The sequence below is a fragment of the Rhipicephalus microplus genome, chromosome 4 (genome assembly GCF_043290135.1).
Source record: "Rhipicephalus microplus isolate Deutch F79 chromosome 4, USDA_Rmic, whole genome shotgun sequence".
Taxonomy (NCBI): Eukaryota; Metazoa; Arthropoda; class Arachnida; order Ixodida; family Ixodidae; genus Rhipicephalus; species Rhipicephalus microplus.
The window spans coordinates 164,051,812-164,073,495 of record NC_134703.1 but is presented as its reverse complement, the minus strand read 5'-3'; the positions used below and the strand labels follow the sequence as shown (position 1 = coordinate 164,073,495).

Genomic DNA, 21,684 nt, shown 5'->3' with positions numbered 1-21,684 from the left:
AACTAGAGAGGCTTGGGAGGAGCACCTGCTCGGCTGCTCTACCTTGGCTGCACAACGCTCCTTGGTGGAGCGCGCACGGGCAGCTTCCAGCTCCACTGGCGTCCCGGAATAGGGTCTTGCCACTCTAGCACGCCGATGAGCCACGTCGGCACTCTCTAGTAGACTTTTTCTGAAATAAATGTTTTTTACCACCACCACCACCTCCTCTCGTTCAGTCCTTAGAATGTCCGCTGGATGGCAGTGCTTCTATATGAGGAATTTATGATGAAAAGATGCGAGATGGTGGTACTTGGTTTTGAATAGGTGGACGATTGGACACACAGACAGATGAATGGACGGACGCACAGATGGCTGCACTGACTGATGGACGCATAGACAGACGCAGGAGCGGATGCATGGAAGAAAGCAGGGACGGACACACAGATGAACATGCGGACGCACGAACAGACGCACGCATGGACGGAAGCAAGAACGAATGGACAGGCGGATGCTTCGCCCCATTATCCATCATTCACTCTGTGGATAGGCTGCGATATTTTTGGTTTCGAGTTTGCTGGCAGAGGTTCGCCCTAAATAAATAGTTTATTTAGTACTAGGTACTAATAATATTGGTAACAATATAATACACACACACACACACACACACGCACACACACACACAGACACACACACACACACACACACACATATATATATATATATATATATATATATATATATATATATATATATATATATATATATTATATAACCAAAAACGTTATTGCCAGTCATTCTGATATACAAAATAAACTAGAGGGGGAGAAGATAAGAGAGAGAAAGGGGAATAAGAGGGGGGCAAGGTTTGCCTAATGGTTATCTGGAGGAAGGCTCAGAAGTTGCAAACCACCGCCGACAGCGGAGCGCTTCGCGAGAGGGCTTACTTTGGCAACGGCTCTTGCTCCTTGTTAAACGTCGTCGCTGTATTCTGTCACGTTTAGGGCAGTGCCAGGAGTCTTCGCAAGTGGAAAACAGCTGGTGCGCGATCCAAACCGGCTGATTAAAAATTGGGGTTAAAGTGCAAGCAGCTACAGATACGGTATTAGAAAGAAGGTGTCGGCGAGATGTGTTGCCGCCGGATACTGTCCTTTTAGGCAATGCGAAATACATCAGTTTCTACCGCCTGACTTGTTGCGCCTGCTCGTCTGTCCGATAAGCGACGCTCGCTTCTAAAGGCAGAAAGGCAGCGTAGAATAGCGATAGCGACTTTCCGTCGAGGAGTCACTGAGGGGAGCTAGGGAAAATGGATCATTCAATACTGAGATATTACGTTAAGTTCAAGAAACAGAAAGGTATTTTTTTCAAAGAGTCACTGCTCTGTCCGCGTTGTTAAATTACTTTAGAGTTCTGGATGACGTAAGCTTTGAGAGAGAGGAAGAGAATCATTTTTTGATTATATTTTTTCTTCGTTTGTTATAGAGAAATAAATAACGTGGCTTGTGTTTAGTTAAATAACTAGGTCTTCACTCAGCGGAAACTGCAGCAAATAGAGGTAAGAAAATATGAGATCTCACCATCGGCGCTCTTTCGATCGTCTGCACTTTTCTTCTTCAGCCTTCTTCACTGCGTAAGTACACGTTGCATCGTGCATTTAATGACTGAACAAGGCACGAAATCATTCTTATAGTTGGTACACATTGCGGAAGTTATAGAAGATGTGTTATTGTGGCTCCAAGCGGGCTCTACATTGGCAAGAAAAACGAAGAATGCATGCCAAGAAGCAATAAAAAAGGAACGCAATCCTTGAAACCGACAGAAAAAGGCAATAACTACCCTTTGCAGACATGTCCTAAACTTCTGCAACTCATTACGTCTCTATATTAACGAAAGTTGTGCGGGAATAGAGTATGTGTCAGATCAAACACATCTTGCTAGTAGAATCCGTATATATCTTAGTCTATGTCGTTTAGCTTCCATGAAAAGCACGCGTCATTTGCCTTAGTGCACTCGTAATTTCTGCATCCTAAAAAGTAACTTTTGAGAGGCCAGTAGTTGTCATTTCTCATGCCGTTGTTTATTAATCAGCGACTTCTCACTCTTTACACATGGAATGAAACAAGCCCGCATATCTGTAGCCCAGCAGATTCTTCAGTTTCCTTATCTGGCGTAGATTTACGTCTGCTAAAGAGCTTGAAGACTTGTCGTGATACGACGTGGACCATGGCAAGCGATTTCAATATAACATCGTCTGTGCTGGTGCGCCAAGAAAGAAAAAGGAAAAATAAGTAATGGCGGGACTAGGCACGTCACAGTGACCTGCTTTCACTCATGTGGCACTTGAGAGAACGCAACAGAGCTATGCCCCTTGTGAACGCCAGGCTACGCGTTTGCAGTGAAACGCTTCTCGTTACGACTGTTATAAAAAGCTACTGTTTCGAGCAATAAAAAGTTTCTAAAAATTATTGCGGTAGAGGGATCCCAGACACACCTTAATGGGAAAATTTTCGGAAGGCAACGTGAATGCTTCCTGTATGAATGTTTAACCCAGCCTTAAATAACACATGAACAGCAAAAGGGTATAGACGTTGCATCAACTGTGCAAGCAACGTATTCAATCAATTTAGGCACAAATTGGTGACCGTTCTACTGATCACGCTCGCCCTCGCAGATGGCCCAGGCCTTGAGCGCTTGTAACGCCGCCATGGACAACAGCAATAGTGGGCCCTTGCGGGACGTTTACAAGGGCGCGTGTGGGCAACAGAATTGCATAGGTGAGGGCACCTGTACCATGTTGTTGTGAATTTGTTTCGTTAGCTAAAGTAAAGCTTATTTTCGGGCAACTTGCACCCTCCGATGGACAGTCAAATTTTTGAAATGTTATTGGTGAGATGCCCGTTAACAGGGGCAGAGCAATGAACCCCTGCCATTTTTCGTTACCCACCAAGTTTTCCGTCTTTTTTAGCAGTTTTGAGGTCCTTGAAGCGGCAGATTTCCGAGAGACAGCCACTACAGATGGTATCTTGTACTTCTGTGTGTAAGTGCAGACGGAAAGCACTGCTTTCGTTGCTTGACCCGACTTCCGGTTCTGATCGTCTGCCTCGTCGACAGTCGCAGTTTGGCCGGTGCCTAAACTCTGGTACCCTGAGGTTCTGGAGAGAGCAGGAATCATTGGTGAGTACCCCTTTCCAAGGCAGCTTAATAAATAAGAGAGCTTTAGTTTATTTCAGCGAATGTCAGAGCGCTAGAAACGAAAAACATTATGGAAAGTACGATCTCAATGCATGAACGTACGTCCAGTATAATTATAGCTGAGAGTCATCGTTACAATTACGAAGCTGTAACTAAACTTATAAAAATTAATATTGCATAATAATTTTCTATTTCGCATGGTAATTACAAATAAAAGAACTTAAAAAGGCTCTATATCACTGTTGGAAACAAATACACAGACGCAATTAGAACCTTGGAACGTAGTTGCAATAGCGTTACCGTAGTTACACAGTTTTACAAAAAATAAAATGTTGTTAGGTTATCCTGCACCTGTAGTAGGTATTGCACAAACTGTGCAGTGTTTTGACAAAGGTTAGCGTTTTAAGAACCCCATAAGTGTGAGCGATGTGCGCGGTGGCACGTAAAAATTTTATTGCTCTGATGTGCTCGCAGTATACAACTGCGAAGCCTAAGAGAACTCGTAACTTTCTCCATGCTACAAAGACAAAACCCTATTATGTATTGTTCTTTCAAGCTTATTCACATAGCGACGTTGGACAAATAGACTTCTGATTAACTTGTTGGCAAATATAGCAAAATGTTAAGAAAAAACTGTTTAGGCAGCAAAGTATGGCTTGGCAAATTAATAATGTAGCCGCGTTTCGTAAAATGAAGTCGGAGCACTTGAGCGGTACTGGTCAGAAAAGGCCGAGTTTGCTAGCACAGAATCAGCGCCACTTATAGTGGTATTAAGACAAAATTTTCCAGTTATCATTTTTCGCGTCAAATTATAGACCAAGGCCCCGAGAGCGTATATACCGGCAAGCGTGAGTTCGCCCTGAAAAATTGATTACAGCAGGCTTTCAAAAGCTAATGTTGGTTCCTACTGTACCCTAATGTCATCGATATTGTCTGGATGAATAGATGTATCCGGCTTTGCCCTTCAGATGGGGCGGCAGCTCACGACACCTAGCCAGAAAGTTAAGTACTATCACTATGTATTGAAGGATTGGATTTCATTCGCGCCTTGAATGTAGCCACCAATCAGTTTGCCTCCTCTTGATTATTTCTACCCGTTTAAAGTATATTTTGCCTTCACTGTCTATAAACCTCAGTGATTTGAAAAAATCCACGCCATTATTTTGCACTATAGGGTAGTGTTCTTTACAGAACATTATCAAATGTTCAGTAGTTTGGCCCTGCTCTCCACACGCGCTACATACCATATTTGTGCCTCCGTAATTGGCTCGGTCGTCTTGGTCCACAATACTCTCGTTCCGGCCTCGAACAGCAGAGAACTACCGCTACAATCATCGGGGATCTTTTTTTTTTTTGCAATTTCCTGCTTGAAAGTTAGGTGGCTCCCTAGTGATAATTTTGTAAGCATTCTAATTCGCCACCTGTCCTCTTCTGTTTCCTTCGCCTTAGTCTTAACCGATGTTTTCTTGTAGCTTGGTATTCTGCTGTCGTCTGAATACTTGCTAGACAAGTATCCAGTTCACTTCCTACATTTAGTATTTTTCATGTGAAAGTAGCTATAATAATTCCTAGCCCGATGCTCCTCCCCCATTTTTCTCAATCGCTTCTCAATCGCTTCTTAAGCATCTTGCTGCTAGTTTCCCTGCACTCGAACGGTTTTCATCCCATGTGACCCTCTACCCTCTGATTTGAGGTGTTCTCGCGGGCTCCCAAAGCATGTCTACCTATGCAACGTTGTTTAACTTTCAATCTTGCTTAAACTTCATATCTCATGCACAAAACCGCTTTGCCGAACGTCGAGCCAGGGTTCATGACAACCTTCCAAATCCTTCTCACGATGTCATACCAATTTAGGTTCCACAGTGCCCTATTTTTTATTACAGCTACAATCCTCTTGCCCTTAGTGGTTACGTAACTTTCGTGCTTCCTAAGGTACTCAGCCCCGTTTTTCACCCATGCGCTCAAATATCTGTATTTATTCACTATTTCTATCCTGACTTTCTGTATCTTATGCTCACTGCTTCATTATTAATAAATGTGATGATTGCCAATTGTTCTATAAAGAACTTCAATTGTAACCTATTTCCCTATTGCCCCAGATGTCTGTCAATCCCTGCAAATCTTTCTTGTTATTGGCTATTATACTATGTCAAAAAATTATCTACATACATCGATGCTGACAATAACTGTTCAACGTGTTTACTTTCTTGGCAAACGAGACGCTGAAAACGAGTCGACTGCCCTCTAATTTTGCTTCAAGTCACTGTAGATAGAGCATAAATAACAAAGATTACAAGACACATACCTGTCGAAGCTCGCGTTATACCTGGATACGATCGGATACCTGTTCTTTTCTATTTATAACTACCTTAATACTTTTATAGATATTCTTTAGAAGATTAGTTATTCCATCTTTTACATCTAGATTCTCCAGTTCTCCAGTCTTCTTGAATCACACTATCATAAGCTCGCTTGACATCTAGAAATGCAAGCCACAGGGGCCTGTGCTTTTTTTCCCGCTATTTCAATACTCTGCATTAATGAAAACAGAATATCCTGCAACCTCCTTAGCTTACGTAGCCCATTTTGTAGTTCTCCCAGCACCCCCTAATTTTCCACCTATGTATGCAGTCTTTGATATTTGCATCACCAGCCTGTAAACTAATGACGTCACTGTTATAAGACTGTAGTTGTTTATATAAGCTTTGTACCGCTTTCCATTATAGATCATGCTCATCCTGCTTAGTTTCCAAACATTGGGGGCTTTACCACACGCTATTGTTTTGCTCGGTGCTTCTCCTAATGCTTGCTTTGAGTTTGGTCTTAACTTCTTTATCATAGTTGGGATGCCCTCAGTGCCTGTTGATGCGCTATTTGAAACCTTCTTTTATGCCCTTTCGCACTCTTATTGTCTCTGTGGAGCCACTGTGCTAATGTCCATCCTCATCCGGTATGGTGCATGCAGCACGTCCTTGGTGCTTAAACGTTTCTATCATCATTGTTTTAATATATTGCGTTACCTCATCCCCTTCTAGTCTAACACCTTGAACTGTAGTCATAAACCTCTGTTCCATTCTTGTCTTTTTACTCAGAGAATTGAGATGGTTCCAAAACTTTGCAGCTGCCTGTCTATCCTTTTTTTGTTTGCTTCCGTCATCCATTGGGTCTCCTTTGATTCTTTTCCCAGATCAGATTGAACGCTTCCCTTCTGCAGCTAAAAAAGTCATCCCATAATGTTTGACATTATCTTCTGGTTCACCCGTTCGTTTAGAATACCTTTGTTCCCTGGAGGCTTATTGGCGTTTTACTATGACTCTATTAACTTCCTCATCCAACGAGCTCTTGGGTATGTGCCTCCTTTTCCCGGTTGATTTGACTCGTGCCTTAGCAAGCGCTAACTGAAACAATCAATTCAGATTCCTGTACGTTCACTCTGTTTCAGTATCGTCGGTGATTATTTTCTCGATCTGTTTAGTGGCTATTTCATTTTGCCTTTCTGAATAAATATTACCGTGTGGCTGCTCATAATGCTTTCTTCCCATTTTCATTTCTCTTCTGAAACTGAGCTTGATACGTTTGTGATCACTACCTAAGTCTCCGGACCTATATTTTTCCATGTTCGTCACTCTTAGCCAATCATACATCCTGTGTGACAATATTGCGTAATGTAGCGTCGATTGCAGCCTTCCCACCTCCCATGTTACCTGCCCTTCGCACTTCTCGGTACTGCTGTAAGTTATTAAATCATGCCTTTCACACAAATCATTACCATTCTGCCTGTTGGGTCAGTATATCCATCCGTATCTTCTATGTGCGTATCCAGTATATTCATTCATATACTCTATGTGCGAATTCATATCTTTCAATGTAATTACCTCGAATTCCTCTCCTAGCTCATCAATGTCATTTTCTATGCAAAGCACTATTTCTTGGTTTTCTTATGTGGCTTTTGCTCTAGTCCACAAGTGTAGAAAACTCAGGAGCGTCACCTGCCTTGGCACTTTCCCTTTTAGTCATAAATGTACCGTGTACTCCTGCTTGACCCTTTGGCAGTCTTTACTTTTGTGAATTAATGCCTTATAGCCACCCCCCCTTCCTGCTGCCTTCTGTTCTATTACAATAGTCCCACGCGCAGTACGGATCTTTAGGTTGTTGTTCCCTCTGCTTAAGATGTGTTTCTACAAGCCCATATACCATCAACTTTTTGTACCTTAGCTGCTGTTCCATCTCTTCCCACTTCAAGCTATTCCTGCCACCCTGCATGTAATTATACCCTACGTCTTAATTTGATCCGCCCTGGTGCCTACGTTGATTTCTTCCCCAGACTCTATGCGTCTTAAATATTGGTGGCACTGTCAAAATGTATCTGTGTTTATCACCTGCGAAAGAGCCCTTCCCTCTGGTATTTTCCTTGTTACAATTCATTCTGTACCCAGAAGGGCCCGCGTGCCCCCGAAGAAGCTACTGCGCATCCAGCAAGTCGCCAACCCACCTCATGGCCTAGCCTCTTATCGAAGCGAATTCGTCTCGTGAAAAACCACCCTACTTATGTACTTCTCTGTTTATTTAGACTACCTTAAAGCCTTTACCTCGACTCACCTGTCTTATCTCCTTGTTTGGCCGACAACCACTTTTTGTAGGTTGCCGTAACAAAACTGTTACGTCCGGTATGCTTGTGCATACAGGAGGGAATGTTGCGCATGGCATCGACCCTTTTCGCCTATGTCGTTGCAAGTCCTGCCAATTTTTCATTCAAGACAACGTTTACACGACCCGCAATTATCACGAGGTTTTGTTGTTCATTAGCTTTAGTTGTGAGTTTTGCGCTCGCTCGCCTCAACACTGATTCTAGCATATACGTTCCTGGAACGTACTTATTGAACCCTCTACTCGCCCCTACGCTCTGTTTGATTGCTTTAGCAGATCGATTTAAATTGGAGTCTGCAGCAATTATCACGTGCTAGGACTTTTCTGCTAGAGTGTCCTGCACCTGTAGGTTATTTACGCTTGTACCGCCGGCTGCTTTGTCCCCTCCCACCCCCACAACTACTTCGCGGGTCTTGCGAACACTGAACCAATCGAGCCTCGGCTGCTTCGTTGTTAACCTTCGCTATTCCCAAGAGGACATTGGCAATGACCAATGGTTCTTTAAGAGACGGAAAACAGTCAGTGGCCAGTTCAGTAGGCAAAACAACCAAAAAAAGTGGTTGGCCCGTGACTGGCCATTGACCAGGTCGGCAGCAGGTCGGCTAGTGTGCTTGGCACGACGTCGTAAATTTACCATTTGCCAACGCCACTTAGCCAGGTCGGCTGCAGGCCGGCCACCGTGCTTGGTTCGACATTGTAGATTTACCATCAGCCAACGCCATTTGGCTAGGTTAGAGAGAGGTCGGCCAATGTGCTTGGCTCGATGTCACAGGTTTACTTTAGGTCAACCTTTTTTTAGACTGGTGACAAATGGAAGTGTGGGTGATCACGCTTGTAAATTTGCCCGTCGTGTAAATAGGAACACACGTGTATTGTGCGTTTTTATTTTATTTTGAAATATGAACAGTGACATCACTTTTATTTCGGCATAATTGCAGTGTAGGTGACAAACGAAGGCTGCCTAAAAAGCAATATTCGTGCTAAAAATTAACTCTTACACATATCTCTCCAGGAAGTCTACCAAGAAAAGGTAACATAATTGTTTCACATCTATAAATTTAGTTTTTTCCAAATATTTAAAACACGCTACTACGGCCCAGATGGAGATACGCATCTGTGAAATAGTAGTGGTGGCTGCAACCACTTGTACGGCTGATTTCACAGGAAACAACGTGCTAACGGCGTGGTTCCAAGTTCGGTGATTATATGTGCCCTGATTCTTTATAAAATATGATCATTAAGACGACTAAGAAAGCGCAATGTCGTGTCCCTTGAACATTGTTAAACATTCGTGACCCCATCAGAAGCTCTCCCATCTGCCCGGATAGGCACCGTTCAGTCGAGTTTTCCACTCTGACTGCAGCACCAGAATACAAAGCCTAGCGGATGAAAATAGCAAACTCGAGACGGCCTCGGTGAAAACTGAACGCGACACGCACGTCCCGCGCCTTCATCTCTTGGTAGATTGTGCCGGGGACACATTGGGGACGTGCGCACGCGTCGCTTTTCTGCGTGCTCCTATCGGCGAATGTGAACAACTTTGAGACGGGGGCATTGTGAGCAACGCAGCTCCCTCTGGTCATTGTGCTGTGCCTGTAAGCTCTTCCGTGCATCGATAGTGTGCGACCTAGTGGTCTAAGGCCTAAAGAATAGAATGTAGCAAAATCTTTGTTAAAGGGCCACTCACTAGGCCTCATACCAAATTTTAGTTAGACAGTGGAAATTGTTGGGCGTCCGATGAGGAACGTTCTGCCACACAAATGTTTCGAATCGGTTCATTACGACGGAGAAAAGAGGTTTTTTGAAGCGGCGCGAAACGAGGGTGAGAGGAGGTGAGCTCGACACCCTTGCCGCTCCTCCGCGTAGCCTTCGCAAGCCGAACCTCTTCCCCAACCCCTCCGGCATCCGACTAAGAGGTGACGTGTGCATGACGTGCCCGAACAAGCGCAGCCCCAGTGCACGCGAGCGGTGTTGCTTTGTTGACCAGCGTAATTTTTCGGTCTTCTGCCTGTTTCTGCAGGATTGTTTGGAAACGCTGGCTTAGACGCGGTAGAGTAAATGAGCACAATGAGTTCGCGAACACGTAGGAGCGTTCCACGGCGGTCGCCTGCTCAGTGCGCTGACCACGGGGACCCGAATGCATGTGAAACGCTGGCCCATTAGCCCCGCATCTCGTAGTAATTCACAGGAAAAACTTTAAGAAACACGCGCAGAATTTTTTAAGTGTGAATACAATTTATAAGCGACCCCAAATCATCCACCGCCGTCGGCGGCATCCGCAGTGTTCTCTCTATCTTTAAAAGAAAGAGGACTTGGCGGGCTGCAGCGCGACGCTCTACCGAATAAGCCACGGACGCGACGCTGATATCGGTGTCAGTAACGCGCCTTATACCCTCTCCACCTTCGCTCGCTCCTCCGCTCTCCTCGCTCGCTGCAGCTGCGCGCGCACCCCTCTCTCTCGTGCGCCTGCCTTCTCTCTCAGTCTCCCGTCGAGAGCGGGTCGTGAGGGGAAGTAAAGTTAAAATCCGTTGGCATTCGCCAGTGAGTTAACGTAAACTCCCCCGTGTGATCAAATTGCGATTCCCAGGAACCATTACACCATAAAGGCACCATAGTGTGATTAATAATTATAATAGTGCGAATTGATAGATACCCCTCATAGCATCACCCCGTGTATTCGCACTTAACCATGTTCACCCTCGGGAAAATGCTTGGGAGTTTTTATTGCGTCTCGTTATATGTTTCAAGTTTTATTCATCTCTTAAAACAAAAAATACATGAACTAAGCATGTTGTAATAAATTATTTTTGCCATGTCACGTGGTATACTGGTGACAACGTTAGAACAGAGTCGTCTACGTAGAGGACCAACATCACTGCGTTGCCGTGTACGTAGGGTCATTCTTACGCCTACGTCATAACCTCATTCTCTACGCGTGCGCCGACAGAGGGGAGAGGGAGCAGCTTTCATCTTGAAATTTGACCCTATTCCGCGGCGCGTAGCGTTGCAAATTTTGGCAAACGTGATCATCAACGCCTCGTCTACGCATTGCACTTGTCAGCTCAAAATCGTCAAACATGGTGAGTGGCCCTTCAACAAGAAAGAGTACAATACTGAGGCCACGTTTTCATTATTTTTGCTGTTAATGAGAGGTGAATGCTCGGCAGCATAACGCTCTGACTGAATACAGAAACACATTTGAACTGCTGTTAGATTACCGACACCCCGACACCAATTCCTTCTGGGGAGTGGGGGCGTGAGGGGGTCTCCGCTGTGGTCTTGATGCTAAGGTGCTCGGCTGCTGACCTGCAGTTCGCGGGATCGAATCCCGGCTGCGGCGGCTGCATTTCTGATGGAGGCGGAAATGTTGTAGGCCCGTGTGCCCAGATTTGGGCGCACGTTAAAGAACCCCAGGTGGTTGAAATTTCCGGAGTCCTCCACTACGGCGTCTCTCATAATCATATAGTGATTTTAAGACGTTAATCATTAGATGCGCATGATGTAACAACATGACTACATGCCACGATCATGATGCACAGGTGGCCGTTTCGCTAGCTTCATTTTTACTAAATTTGGTATTACGGGACGTCAATGGATGACGAAGGTATGATACTGGTGCGAACATCATAAACATGAGATTTGTGTCATGTAACAACATGACTACAGGCTTTGCTCATGATGTGCATGCAGCCATTTCAGTAGCTTCACATGTACAAAACTCGGTATTACGTGACGCGAACGGACGACGTAAGTAAATGACACATTCAGACATAATAATCATGACAGGCGGGTCATGTAACAATTTGAGTACAAGCCACACTAATGATGCACTCGCGGCCGTTTCACTGGCTTCACATATGTCAAATTTGGTATTACGGGACGTCAATGGATGACGAAGGTATGTCACTGGTGCAAACGTGATAATTATGAGATGCATGCCATGTGAGAGCATGACTACATGCCACAGTCAAGGCGCCAATATTATTGGACGTGACGTGGTGCGCGTGCTTGCCGGCGTTCATTTTGTCTCGTCACGCCGGCGTTGCCACGTTGCAGGCACCGGTCCTGCCAGAAACTCGCAGGTGCGCGCCGCGCTACGTTGCTTTGACGCATGCGCGTTTCAGTGCGTCCGGAGTCCTCCCGTCTCGAAAAGAGGGAGACGCAATGTTGTCTGGGTCATAGAGTTTTAATATTCACTATAGAGAACTTTGGCGCTAGTGTCTATGGGAGCTAGAACGCACGGCGCTTCAGCGAGCATGGGAATGATGGGTAGTACACACACTTGTCTAATCTTCGTACTTCTGGCCTGCTTTTGGCTCCGTTTGTGCCAGTAAGGCTCCGAGCTTTTTTTTTCACAAAACAAAAATCAACAAATGTTCAGCGACTGCGCATCCCTACCTTATTCTTTTAGACTTACCTTTTCAAATCAGGTCACAAAGTGCAAAAGGGTTGAATTTGTTTTCAAAACAAAACCGAAAACAGCAACAAACGAAGCTGCGAGTACGATTCTCCGTCCGTAAGTACGAAGACTAGGCACATGTGTCTAATACTCATCATTCTCATGGTCGCTGAATGATCGCAGTGACAGAGTCCCCTCTAGTTAATTTTAGGTAAATATATAGTCTGGGTAACGCAGCAGCTGAATTTCGCGCTGCTTGCCACCTGGCCACGCCGACAAACGCTGGTCGGGCTGGTCGCGCCTGGCGTCGGACTATAGAGTGCTCGCGTTTTGCTAACGTAGCACCACTGTGACCAGCGTGCGAGTGCGTCAGCGCCACACTGGAGTATATAATTAGCCCCTTCATGGTGTGCTCGCGGCTGTTTTGCTAGCTCCACCAAATTTCGTGATATATATATATATATATATATATATATATATATATATATATATATATATATTGATAGATAGATAGATAGATAGATAGATTGATAGATATACCAAAAAATTTATTGTTACGTGACATCAATTGATGACGAAATATATGACCAGTGCACACATGATAATCCTGACACGCGTGTCATGTAAGAACATGACAACATACCAAGCCATTAGCGTGCTCGCGACCATTTCGCCAGCTCCACATGTACTAAGTTTCGTATGACGTGACGTGAATAGATGACGAAGGTAAACGACACATCCAAACATGACAAATATGACACGGAAGTCATGTACGGCATCATTTATCTCCACCTCGTAACGCGTTGCTGATTTTACAGTGACATACCAACATTTCTCAATGATTCTTCGCATATCATCGATTCGCACTGTACGTGGGATCTGCCAATTTTTAATGTGAAGCATTTCTTAGCGAACTTCGGCGACTTTGAGCGTATCTATCTATCTATCTATCTATCTATCTATCTATCTATCTATCTATCTATCTATCTATCTATCTATCTATCTATCTATCTATCTATCTATCTATCTATCTATCTATCTATCTATCTATCTATCTATCCATCTATCTAGCCGCCAATGACTTTTAGCTCTCCTGGCCGTTTCAATTATGGTATCAATACCAAACTTGGTATGGCATAACATGACTGTATGAAAAACATATATGATTAGTCATAACATGAAAATCAGGTCTTGGCTTTGGGAAATGGTTAGTCCAGTGATGCGATGTAGGTGTCGAAGTTATCCGCGTCACATTCCGTCGTTGGAAGCGGTAGTCGCGAAAGACAATCTGCGTCAGCGTGACGTCGGCCGCTTTTATAGGAAACCGTGAAGTCATATTCTTGAAGACGAAGTATCCAGCGCACCAGCCGACCAGACGGGTCACGCAGGTTGACCAACCGGCAGAGAGAATGATGGTCTGTCACGATGGTAAAGACGCGTCCGTACTGGTAGGACCGGAAGCGCTGCACTGCGAAGACTGTTGCAAGGCATTCTTGCTCTGTGACAGTGTAGCTACGCTCGGATTTGCTGAGCGAGTGACTTGCATACGCTACGACGTGTTCTTGATTATCCAAGTGTCGAACCAGGACAGCACGTACACCAATACCGCTGGCGTCTGTGTGAATCTCAGTGGGAGCCAGAAAGTTGAAGTGTCGAAGAATCGCATGAGACGTCAAAGGAAACTTCAACTCCGAAAAAGCAGACTCACATTCAGGGGTCCAGTCAAACTGCGCACCTTTCTTAAGCAGACACGTGACCGGGTATGCGATATTGGCAAAACCAGGAATGAATCGGCGAAAGTATGAAAAAAAGCTCCAAAAAGCTGCGCAATTCTTTCACCGAGTGAGGTTGCCTAAATGCTTCCACTGTGGCCGTCTTGGCGGGATCCGGTCGTATGCCCTCTTTGTCTACTAAGTGTCCAAGAACGAGTGTTTGGCGCTCTCCAAAACGACATTTCTTCGAGTTGAGCACCAAGCGAGCTTTGCTTGGGCAGTCCAGCACGAGGCCAAAGCGTGTGTTGTGCTTACAAAAGATGCGCCCAAAAATTACAACGTCGTCCAGGTAACACATACACACTTCCAACTTGAATCACGCAGAATATTGTCCATAAAGCGCTCAAAAGTTGCAGGTGCGTTGCAGAGTCCAAAAGGCATCATATTGAATTCGAATAGTCCATCTGTTGTAACAAATGCCGTTTTTTCCTTGTCTTCCTTGTGCATTGAAATCTGCTAGTAGCCTGACCTCAAATCCACAGACGAAAAGTCAGAGTCCGATGATAGACAGTCGATAGCATCTTCGATTCGTGGGAGTAGGTATACGTCTTTTTTGGTGATGGCGTTGAGACGGCAGTAGTCAACACAAAATCGCCATGTCCCATCCTTCTTCTTCACTAAAATTACTGAAGCGGCTCACGGACTACATGATTCTTGAATTACATTTGTCTTGAGCATCTCGCAAACCTGTTCGTTGATCACAGCACGTTCCGAAGGCGATACACTATATGGTTACTGTCGAAGAGGTCTGTGAGATGTGTCGATTTGGTGCTTTATACGAGAAGCAGGGAAGGACGGTGAATCGTTCTGAGCGAAATAAAAAAAATTGGCAGCATATCCAAGGAGTGAATGATGGAGAGTGGGGCAAAGCATTCGTCCATCCATTCGTTCTTGCTTCCTTCCGTCTGTGCGACCGTCCATGCGTCTATCCACCCGTCCGTGCGTGCGTCCGTTCCTGCGTTCGTCCATGCATCCGCCCTTGCGTCCGTTCATGCGTGCATTCATGCATCTGTCTGTGTGTCCGTTCGTCCATATATTCAACACTCCAAGAACCACCATCTCACATCTTTTCATCATATATTCCCCATATAGAAACCCCGCCATCCAGCGGACCTTCCAAGGACTAAACGAGAGGTGGCACATGCACACTTTCTAACAGCTTGCGCTTCGGGTCTACTTCCCACCTTTAACCACCTCGAGTTCATTGTATATACCAGTTCACTGTATTTATGGCACTGCGGCCCAACACTCGCTAAACCTTTCTAAAACCAAGGAGGTAACGCCCAGCGAGTACAACGTAGCAACCTTTTCCTGGCAGATAGAGCTCAATGTACATGCCAATGGCTGCATGGGAAATGAGAGACAGGAGAATTCGGCTTTTATTTTCTTACGACTTGCACTTCGTACCTACTTCCCACCTTTAACTACCTTGAGTTCATTCATGGTATATACTAGTTCATTGTATTCATGGCACTGCGGCTCAACGCTCGCTAAACCTTTCTAAAACTAAGGTGGTTACAGCCAGCGGGTATAACGTAGCAACCCTTTCTTGTCAGATAGTGCTATGAATACATGCCAATGGCTGCTAATGGGGATCGCAGCGTGCACGTTAACTAAAAGCCGTATGCTCCTGTCTCTCATACCCCATTATCAGCTATTGGCATGTACATCGGGCACTATTTTTTGTTGTTCAACAACGCACTGAAGGAATCTCTCACCGGCCCCACCTTGGAGGTCAAAATGTTTGCAGGTCGAAGCTTAAGGCTGGTTACATACTACGACTGGACGCGAAACGAACGGGTGCCACTATAAGGAGCTTCGGCCCTAAAATAACGGCATGTTTGTGCAGAATACTCGCCAGTTCAGTACGTTCATTGGTGCTGAGTAACTTGTCAATCACAGCCATAATAGTGGTGTCCCTGGCGTGCAGATTATCGCAACGGATCTTATCCGGGGAATCATTGCTTTCTGCAAAGATGGAATTCGAGAATGCTTGGTGTTCACGAATCTCTGCAAGTTTCAGACCCTCCGGTAGCACTGTTGGTTCGTCAGAGCAGTTAATCACCCATAAACCAGTATGCCCGTGTGCAACCGATAGCGTGCAGTAGGGTATTAAAACTGTCCTTATGCAAGTGAGATGCACGGGCTCCACAGTTGCGTCCAATGTTTTCTCGCTTGCAGATGAACAGAAAACAGGGACACGTTTCGCAGACAATGGCGGCACAGTTGTATACACGGACACGCAAAGACCACTTTCCTGACAGAGCGAGTTTTCCATAAACGCAACTGGGATATCGGAATGTACTGTAATTCGTCCTGTGTGACAATCGACAGTGGCACCACACAGCTTCAAGAAATCAAGTCCCAGAATAACGTCAAGCGTAGTGTGAGAGAGAACAGCAAACTCTGCAACAAAGTTCTGGCACGCCAAACTAACAGTCACAGTGCAGACAGCAACAGGTTGTAACACCTCTCCGCTCACTGAACGAAACCTATCAGGACGGTCCCAACGAAACATAAATTTTCGTCCAAGGAAGCGGTTGAAAACTAAGCTCATCACTGACACGGTGTCAGCTGTGTGATGATGATGTTTAGAGTTTAATGGCGCAAGGCCGACTAAGGGCAAAGAGCGCACCTGTGTCCACCAACGCTTCAACTTTCAACATTGTTGGTACACCATCGATAAGCACTCGAACCTTATTTCTAAACATGGAAGCTAACGGGGTATATCTGCTGAAATCGAAGACTGTCCGGCGATCTCACCTCCAACGGCGGCACCGGCCAGTTTTCCGTGAGAGGCGTCGAATGGCGGCACCGAGGAGACGGTGATCGGTTGGCGCGAGGGGCAGGTGGTGGTGTCACACTGCGGTCAGAGGCCGGAGATTGGTTTTGTAGCGGTCCTGAGATTCCGTAACACGTGCTTCCCGGGAATGTCGGTGCTCGGGTGATGCCGAAACTGTTATACCTCGGTGATCGGTCGTACATTGGCGGCTGCCGGTATTTGCATTACTTGGCAATGTGGCCTTCGAAGCCACAGTTGTAGCAGACTGGTAGAAGACGCCCGCCGAACCAGTCTGAGACCGCTCACCTGGGAAGGGTCGGTGACGAGCTTGCTGAGCGGGGGCTGCCCACCTCTGTGTGGCGGGGCCGTGACGAAGGCGTTGGCCATATCGCTGGGGGGCCACGACTGAGTCACGACGTGGCCACGGAGTTCCAGTTTCGCTGACGCCTGTCACACATTCCGATGGTGGAGAAGGAGCTAATGGCACCGCCGTGTAGTAGGGTGCATTAACAGGTGGATAAGGAATGGTTTCGTCAAACCCACCACCTGGTCGCTGTAGCTCTTCACGCATTGTTACCCGAATAGTAGCGGCAAGGTCGCTGGGCGGGCTCACGTCGACGCTGCCAACCGTTGTTACATTTGCCAGCCTACCGAATTTCGGAGCACTGCGACGAGTCTTCAGTTTTTCAAACGTGCGGCAGTGATGTTGGACGTTGGAGACAGAGGTGAGGTCATCCCTGCCTATCAGAAAATTGTAAACGTCTTCTGCTATGGCTTTCAAGAGGTATCCGACCCTGTCTTCTTCAGACATCTGCGGGTTTATAATCTTGCAAAGCTTAAAAACGTCCTCTATATAAGAATGGCACGTTTCCCCAGGAGTCGGAGCTCTTCCGGCCAGAGTCCGCTCCACGCTTTTCTTCTTTGAGTCGGAGTCACCAAAACACTTCTTCAATTCCTGAGAAAAGAGGGCCCGCGTAGTCCCTTAAGGACTCTTCGTGGTTTTCATAACACATCAGGGCAGTGTCCGTGAGAAACAGTGATACGTTATCCAGCTGATCGGTAGAGTTCCAGTGGTTGTACCGGCTCACCCTTTTGTAGTGCGTTAGCCACGCGTCAACATCTTCTGTCATTCCCGCAAACGGGCGGGGTTCCATGTAGTGGTGCCTAGGTGCAGCCAGCGTAGATCTGCGCGAAGTCGAGGCAGTTGATTTCCGACCTTTGCTCTCGGCCATGACGGTCGTTGTCGGTGGCAGGCCGGCAAGACGACGGCTCCGAAGAACTCCGAACAGCTGTGGCTCCGTGGTACGTTGACGTGCCATACCCAGCCCCTCCGCCACTCTGTTTCCTCTACGAGAGGGGTTTATTTAGAGCCGACGTAAAGGTCGACTGGATGGTATATTGCAGTGAACGCGCCCCAGCGAGCTCTTGCCGTCAACCGAACGTCCTCTTCCTCTTCCACCACACCGTTCCCCGCTACACAGGTGCACATACCTAAATTACGTATGTGGTAACAATATGTTAGGTTTAACGTCTCGAAACCACCTTATGATTATCAGAGACGCCGTACTGGAGGGTTCCGGAAATTTCGACCACCTGGGGTTTCTTAACGTGCACCCAAATCTGAGCACATGGGCCTAAAGCATTTCCACCTCCATCAAAATGCAGCCGCCGCAGCCGGGATTCAATCCCGTGACCTGCGGGTCAGCAGCGGAGTAACTGAGTTCCTTAACCACTAGATCACCGAGATGGGGCCCCTTGAGTCTAGGAATACACCTTGGTCGAGGAATGATGTCGGCTCCAATTTTCGCATATCTTTCTTATTCAAGGGTGCGGATACACACGCTTTCACTACAGGCAGAGATAAGGGGAGCACCGTCGCGAACTTCAAAGAAAGATGTTGTTCATAGCTGGCGGTGCAGCGCCAATGCGCAGCAAAAAATATGAAATAAAGCAATTATAAATGTCTCACTCATTGTGCTTCGTGCTATACCGAAGAGCTTGAAGGTAAATATGAAGCATTTTTTCTATCACAATAGCACAGAGACAAAATCGAGGGGCTATACTCGTTCTCGGCAGCATTCCCCAAATTTAGCTGCGCTTCATTGCTAAGAAAAGTTGTCCTCGCTTACACGTATTCATACAGAGCCGCGAGAAAGTCATTAGGAAAACTGCCATATTAATACATTAGCTGTGGGGGCACAGTCAAAAACATTTTTATGTTCGGAGGGGGTTGGGTGCTGTCTCGTCAACAATATTACGCTCTTGGCTAAACGCTAAAAACAGCCAAATTTAGTGCATAATTTTTTTCTTTTAACAAGTGTCTGGGTGTCCAATGCCCAAACGATGATATGATAATAGGCACGCCAAGGAGGAAGGCGCCAGCAATTTCGCCCATCTGTTGTTCTCAAACGTGCACTGATATCGCACACTTCACGCTCAATGAAGCGCGACTGCCATAACAGATCAAACCCATCACTTTCCGATCACAAGCCGGGCATTGTAACCACTATACGCCAATATGCCAAACTGTTTTTTTAACTAAGATATTAAATTTGACATCAGATGAGAGGTACAGGAAAATGCTGATTTTAATCCGAAGTTGGCCGCCTAAATTTTAATGTGATTCACTAACAAAGTGACTGGCGTACCCAAATTACGTCGCGATGATGACCGACCATAAAGTGGACAACTTCAATGCGCATACTGCGAGGTCGGGTCCGGTCGTCGTTTAGCGAACTGGTTTCGCTAAGCGATGACCACATTGGGCGCCTTCAGTAAGACCAATATTGACACCGTCCGATTCCGCCATATTTACAATGTCAGGTGCAATTTATTGAATGTGTTCTGATATAATATGAGAGGATATATGAGCAATGCCGGTCAATCATATGCTACCTAATGGTGAGGTGATAAATGCTATCAAGTATTGTTGTGGTGGAATGGGGAAGTACCTTTGTCAAATATAAGCGCAAACTTTCCGACAAAATAACTCTCAAACAGCGGTAACTGTGAATGCTGAATACAGTGCAATCTCGTTGATGTGAATATGATAAATAGGTTTTTATTGTTATTCCCGAGCAGCGCGCTGAAAAGTACTGAATTTTCAAACGTTTCATATTCCCATATTGTTGCCCAAATTTGAATAATATGACCGCGAGTGTATATATTCAAAGATATACCCAAACATCTTACGTTTATCCATTCGCAAGGCCCATAGACTATCACACCGCTTCGCGGAACTCAGGAGCATCCACCTAAGGATGGTCATTTGGCAGACACTCTCGTTATTGGGTGTGCTTGCCTCAGTGTTAGCGCGTTAGAAAGGAACAAACACTACTATCATTTGCATGTTTTTTGCATCAGTGAGCAAGCCAGAGCCTCCATCATATGATAAATCTGACTTGTTCTTGCCAGATCACAAGTGCTCATAAAGATACAGGACAACTCGTGCTTTTGCAATTTCAAAATAGCCCGCCAAAATCTTTCATCGGTAAGAAACGAATGAATGATATTCCGCTTGAAAGGGCTAGTAGGTTGCGCAGCTAAGCTACTCATGAGCAAGGCGCCTGCTCATTTTTAAGAAGTTTACAAATACATAAATAGAGCACAAGGTTCAAAATAGCCCGCCAAAATCTTTGATCGGTCAGAAACGAACGAATGATATTCCGCTTTAAAAGGCTAGTAGGTTGCGCAGCTAAGCTACTCATGAGCAAGGCGCCTGCTCATTTTTAAGAAGTTTACAGATACATAAATAGAGCACAAGGTTTACTCGCCTGTGGATTAGCCTTTAAAAAAATACAATAAAGAAATCGCAAGTGTTTTGTTTACGCAGTTTGTCTGATTCATTTACTGCGTTGATTAACATGCAGACTCATAAATATATGAAAAAGTTCTTGAGAACACAAACCTTTATCGGGTCGTCGACACTTCCAGGGTCCCACCAGGTGGACGTGGAGACACCGGCAACTTTTTGCTTGCAGGTGTTGGATGACGTCGAAGGGATTGCACCCGGCTCCCCAGTGGACCCACTGTCGTTTTTCTGCTTCGCTGGAGGGTCATCATTTGCTTCACTGAGCTTAAGCTCACCGATGGCTGGCAACGAATCCTTCTTGCCTCTCGTGTCAACATCACTAGGCTCTTCCTTGCTGCTCATGGTGCGCTGTGTGCTTTACCGAGTGCCACGGTATAGCTCTCTCGCACGTCGGCGTTCTGCTTTTACTCTGCGAGCATCAAGAATAATTGGAGCCTTGAAGTCAGAGTTCCGTAAAAACTTGTAGCAAATAAAGACGAAAGACAACAATGTATTTTTTTTAGAATATTACCTCCATTTTTGAGAGTTTTGTACGACTCCAACGGTGATGTATAGAATAAATGAGGTTTCACACACTGCGACACAGCCATTCGCTATACTTGCTCGCGTTTACCACTCTCAATATTTCTATTCAATGTGCACCATAACGTTTAGAAAACGCTGACCGTTTTGGAGCGTTATGCAACTTTACCTGAAGGAAAAACAGCATAACTTAAGTGACGAAACGTGATAACGCCATGTACAGCTTTCTTGCGCTAGGCTTATCTGCTACCTCTCTTTCTCATGCAAATGTTAATCGGTGGCAGTGACTATCAGGATACGTGCATTCACTAAACGGGCCCTTCTTTTCCCACCGGTAGGCCGTTTACGGTCACTTTAGGTAATTATGCAATGGGGACGTCTTCTATTAACTGGTTTCTTTGATGCTGCCTGTGTGACAAGCGACAACGCAAGACAAATGCGCACAGTTACTACCTGTCCTAAACTTCTTCTGGCGGGCGCATTTGTGCGTAATCCTGTTAGTCAATTGCATCGGATGAATTTTCAAGCAACGCATGTTCCTGGACGTAGTTATTGACAGTGAAGCCAAGGAGCTTAGGAATGC

General features: G+C 45.7%; 1 protein-coding gene across 1 annotated transcript in view; it reads right to left on the bottom strand.

The window, feature by feature from the left end:
- Positions 1-21,684, bottom strand: part of LOC142814058 (uncharacterized) — a 125,942-nt gene that overhangs the window by 89,639 nt on the left and 14,619 nt on the right. Inside the window, exons 2-4 of the mRNA XM_075892003.1 lie at positions 20,676-20,988; positions 2,921-3,128; positions 1,554-1,602 (exon numbers count right to left, since the gene is read on the bottom strand). Of these exons, the coding sequence (XP_075748118.1) occupies positions 1,554-1,602; positions 2,921-3,128; positions 20,676-20,921 (503 nt within the window). The 5' untranslated portion in view covers positions 20,922-20,988. The remainder of the gene's footprint in view (positions 1-1,553; positions 1,603-2,920; positions 3,129-20,675; positions 20,989-21,684) is intronic.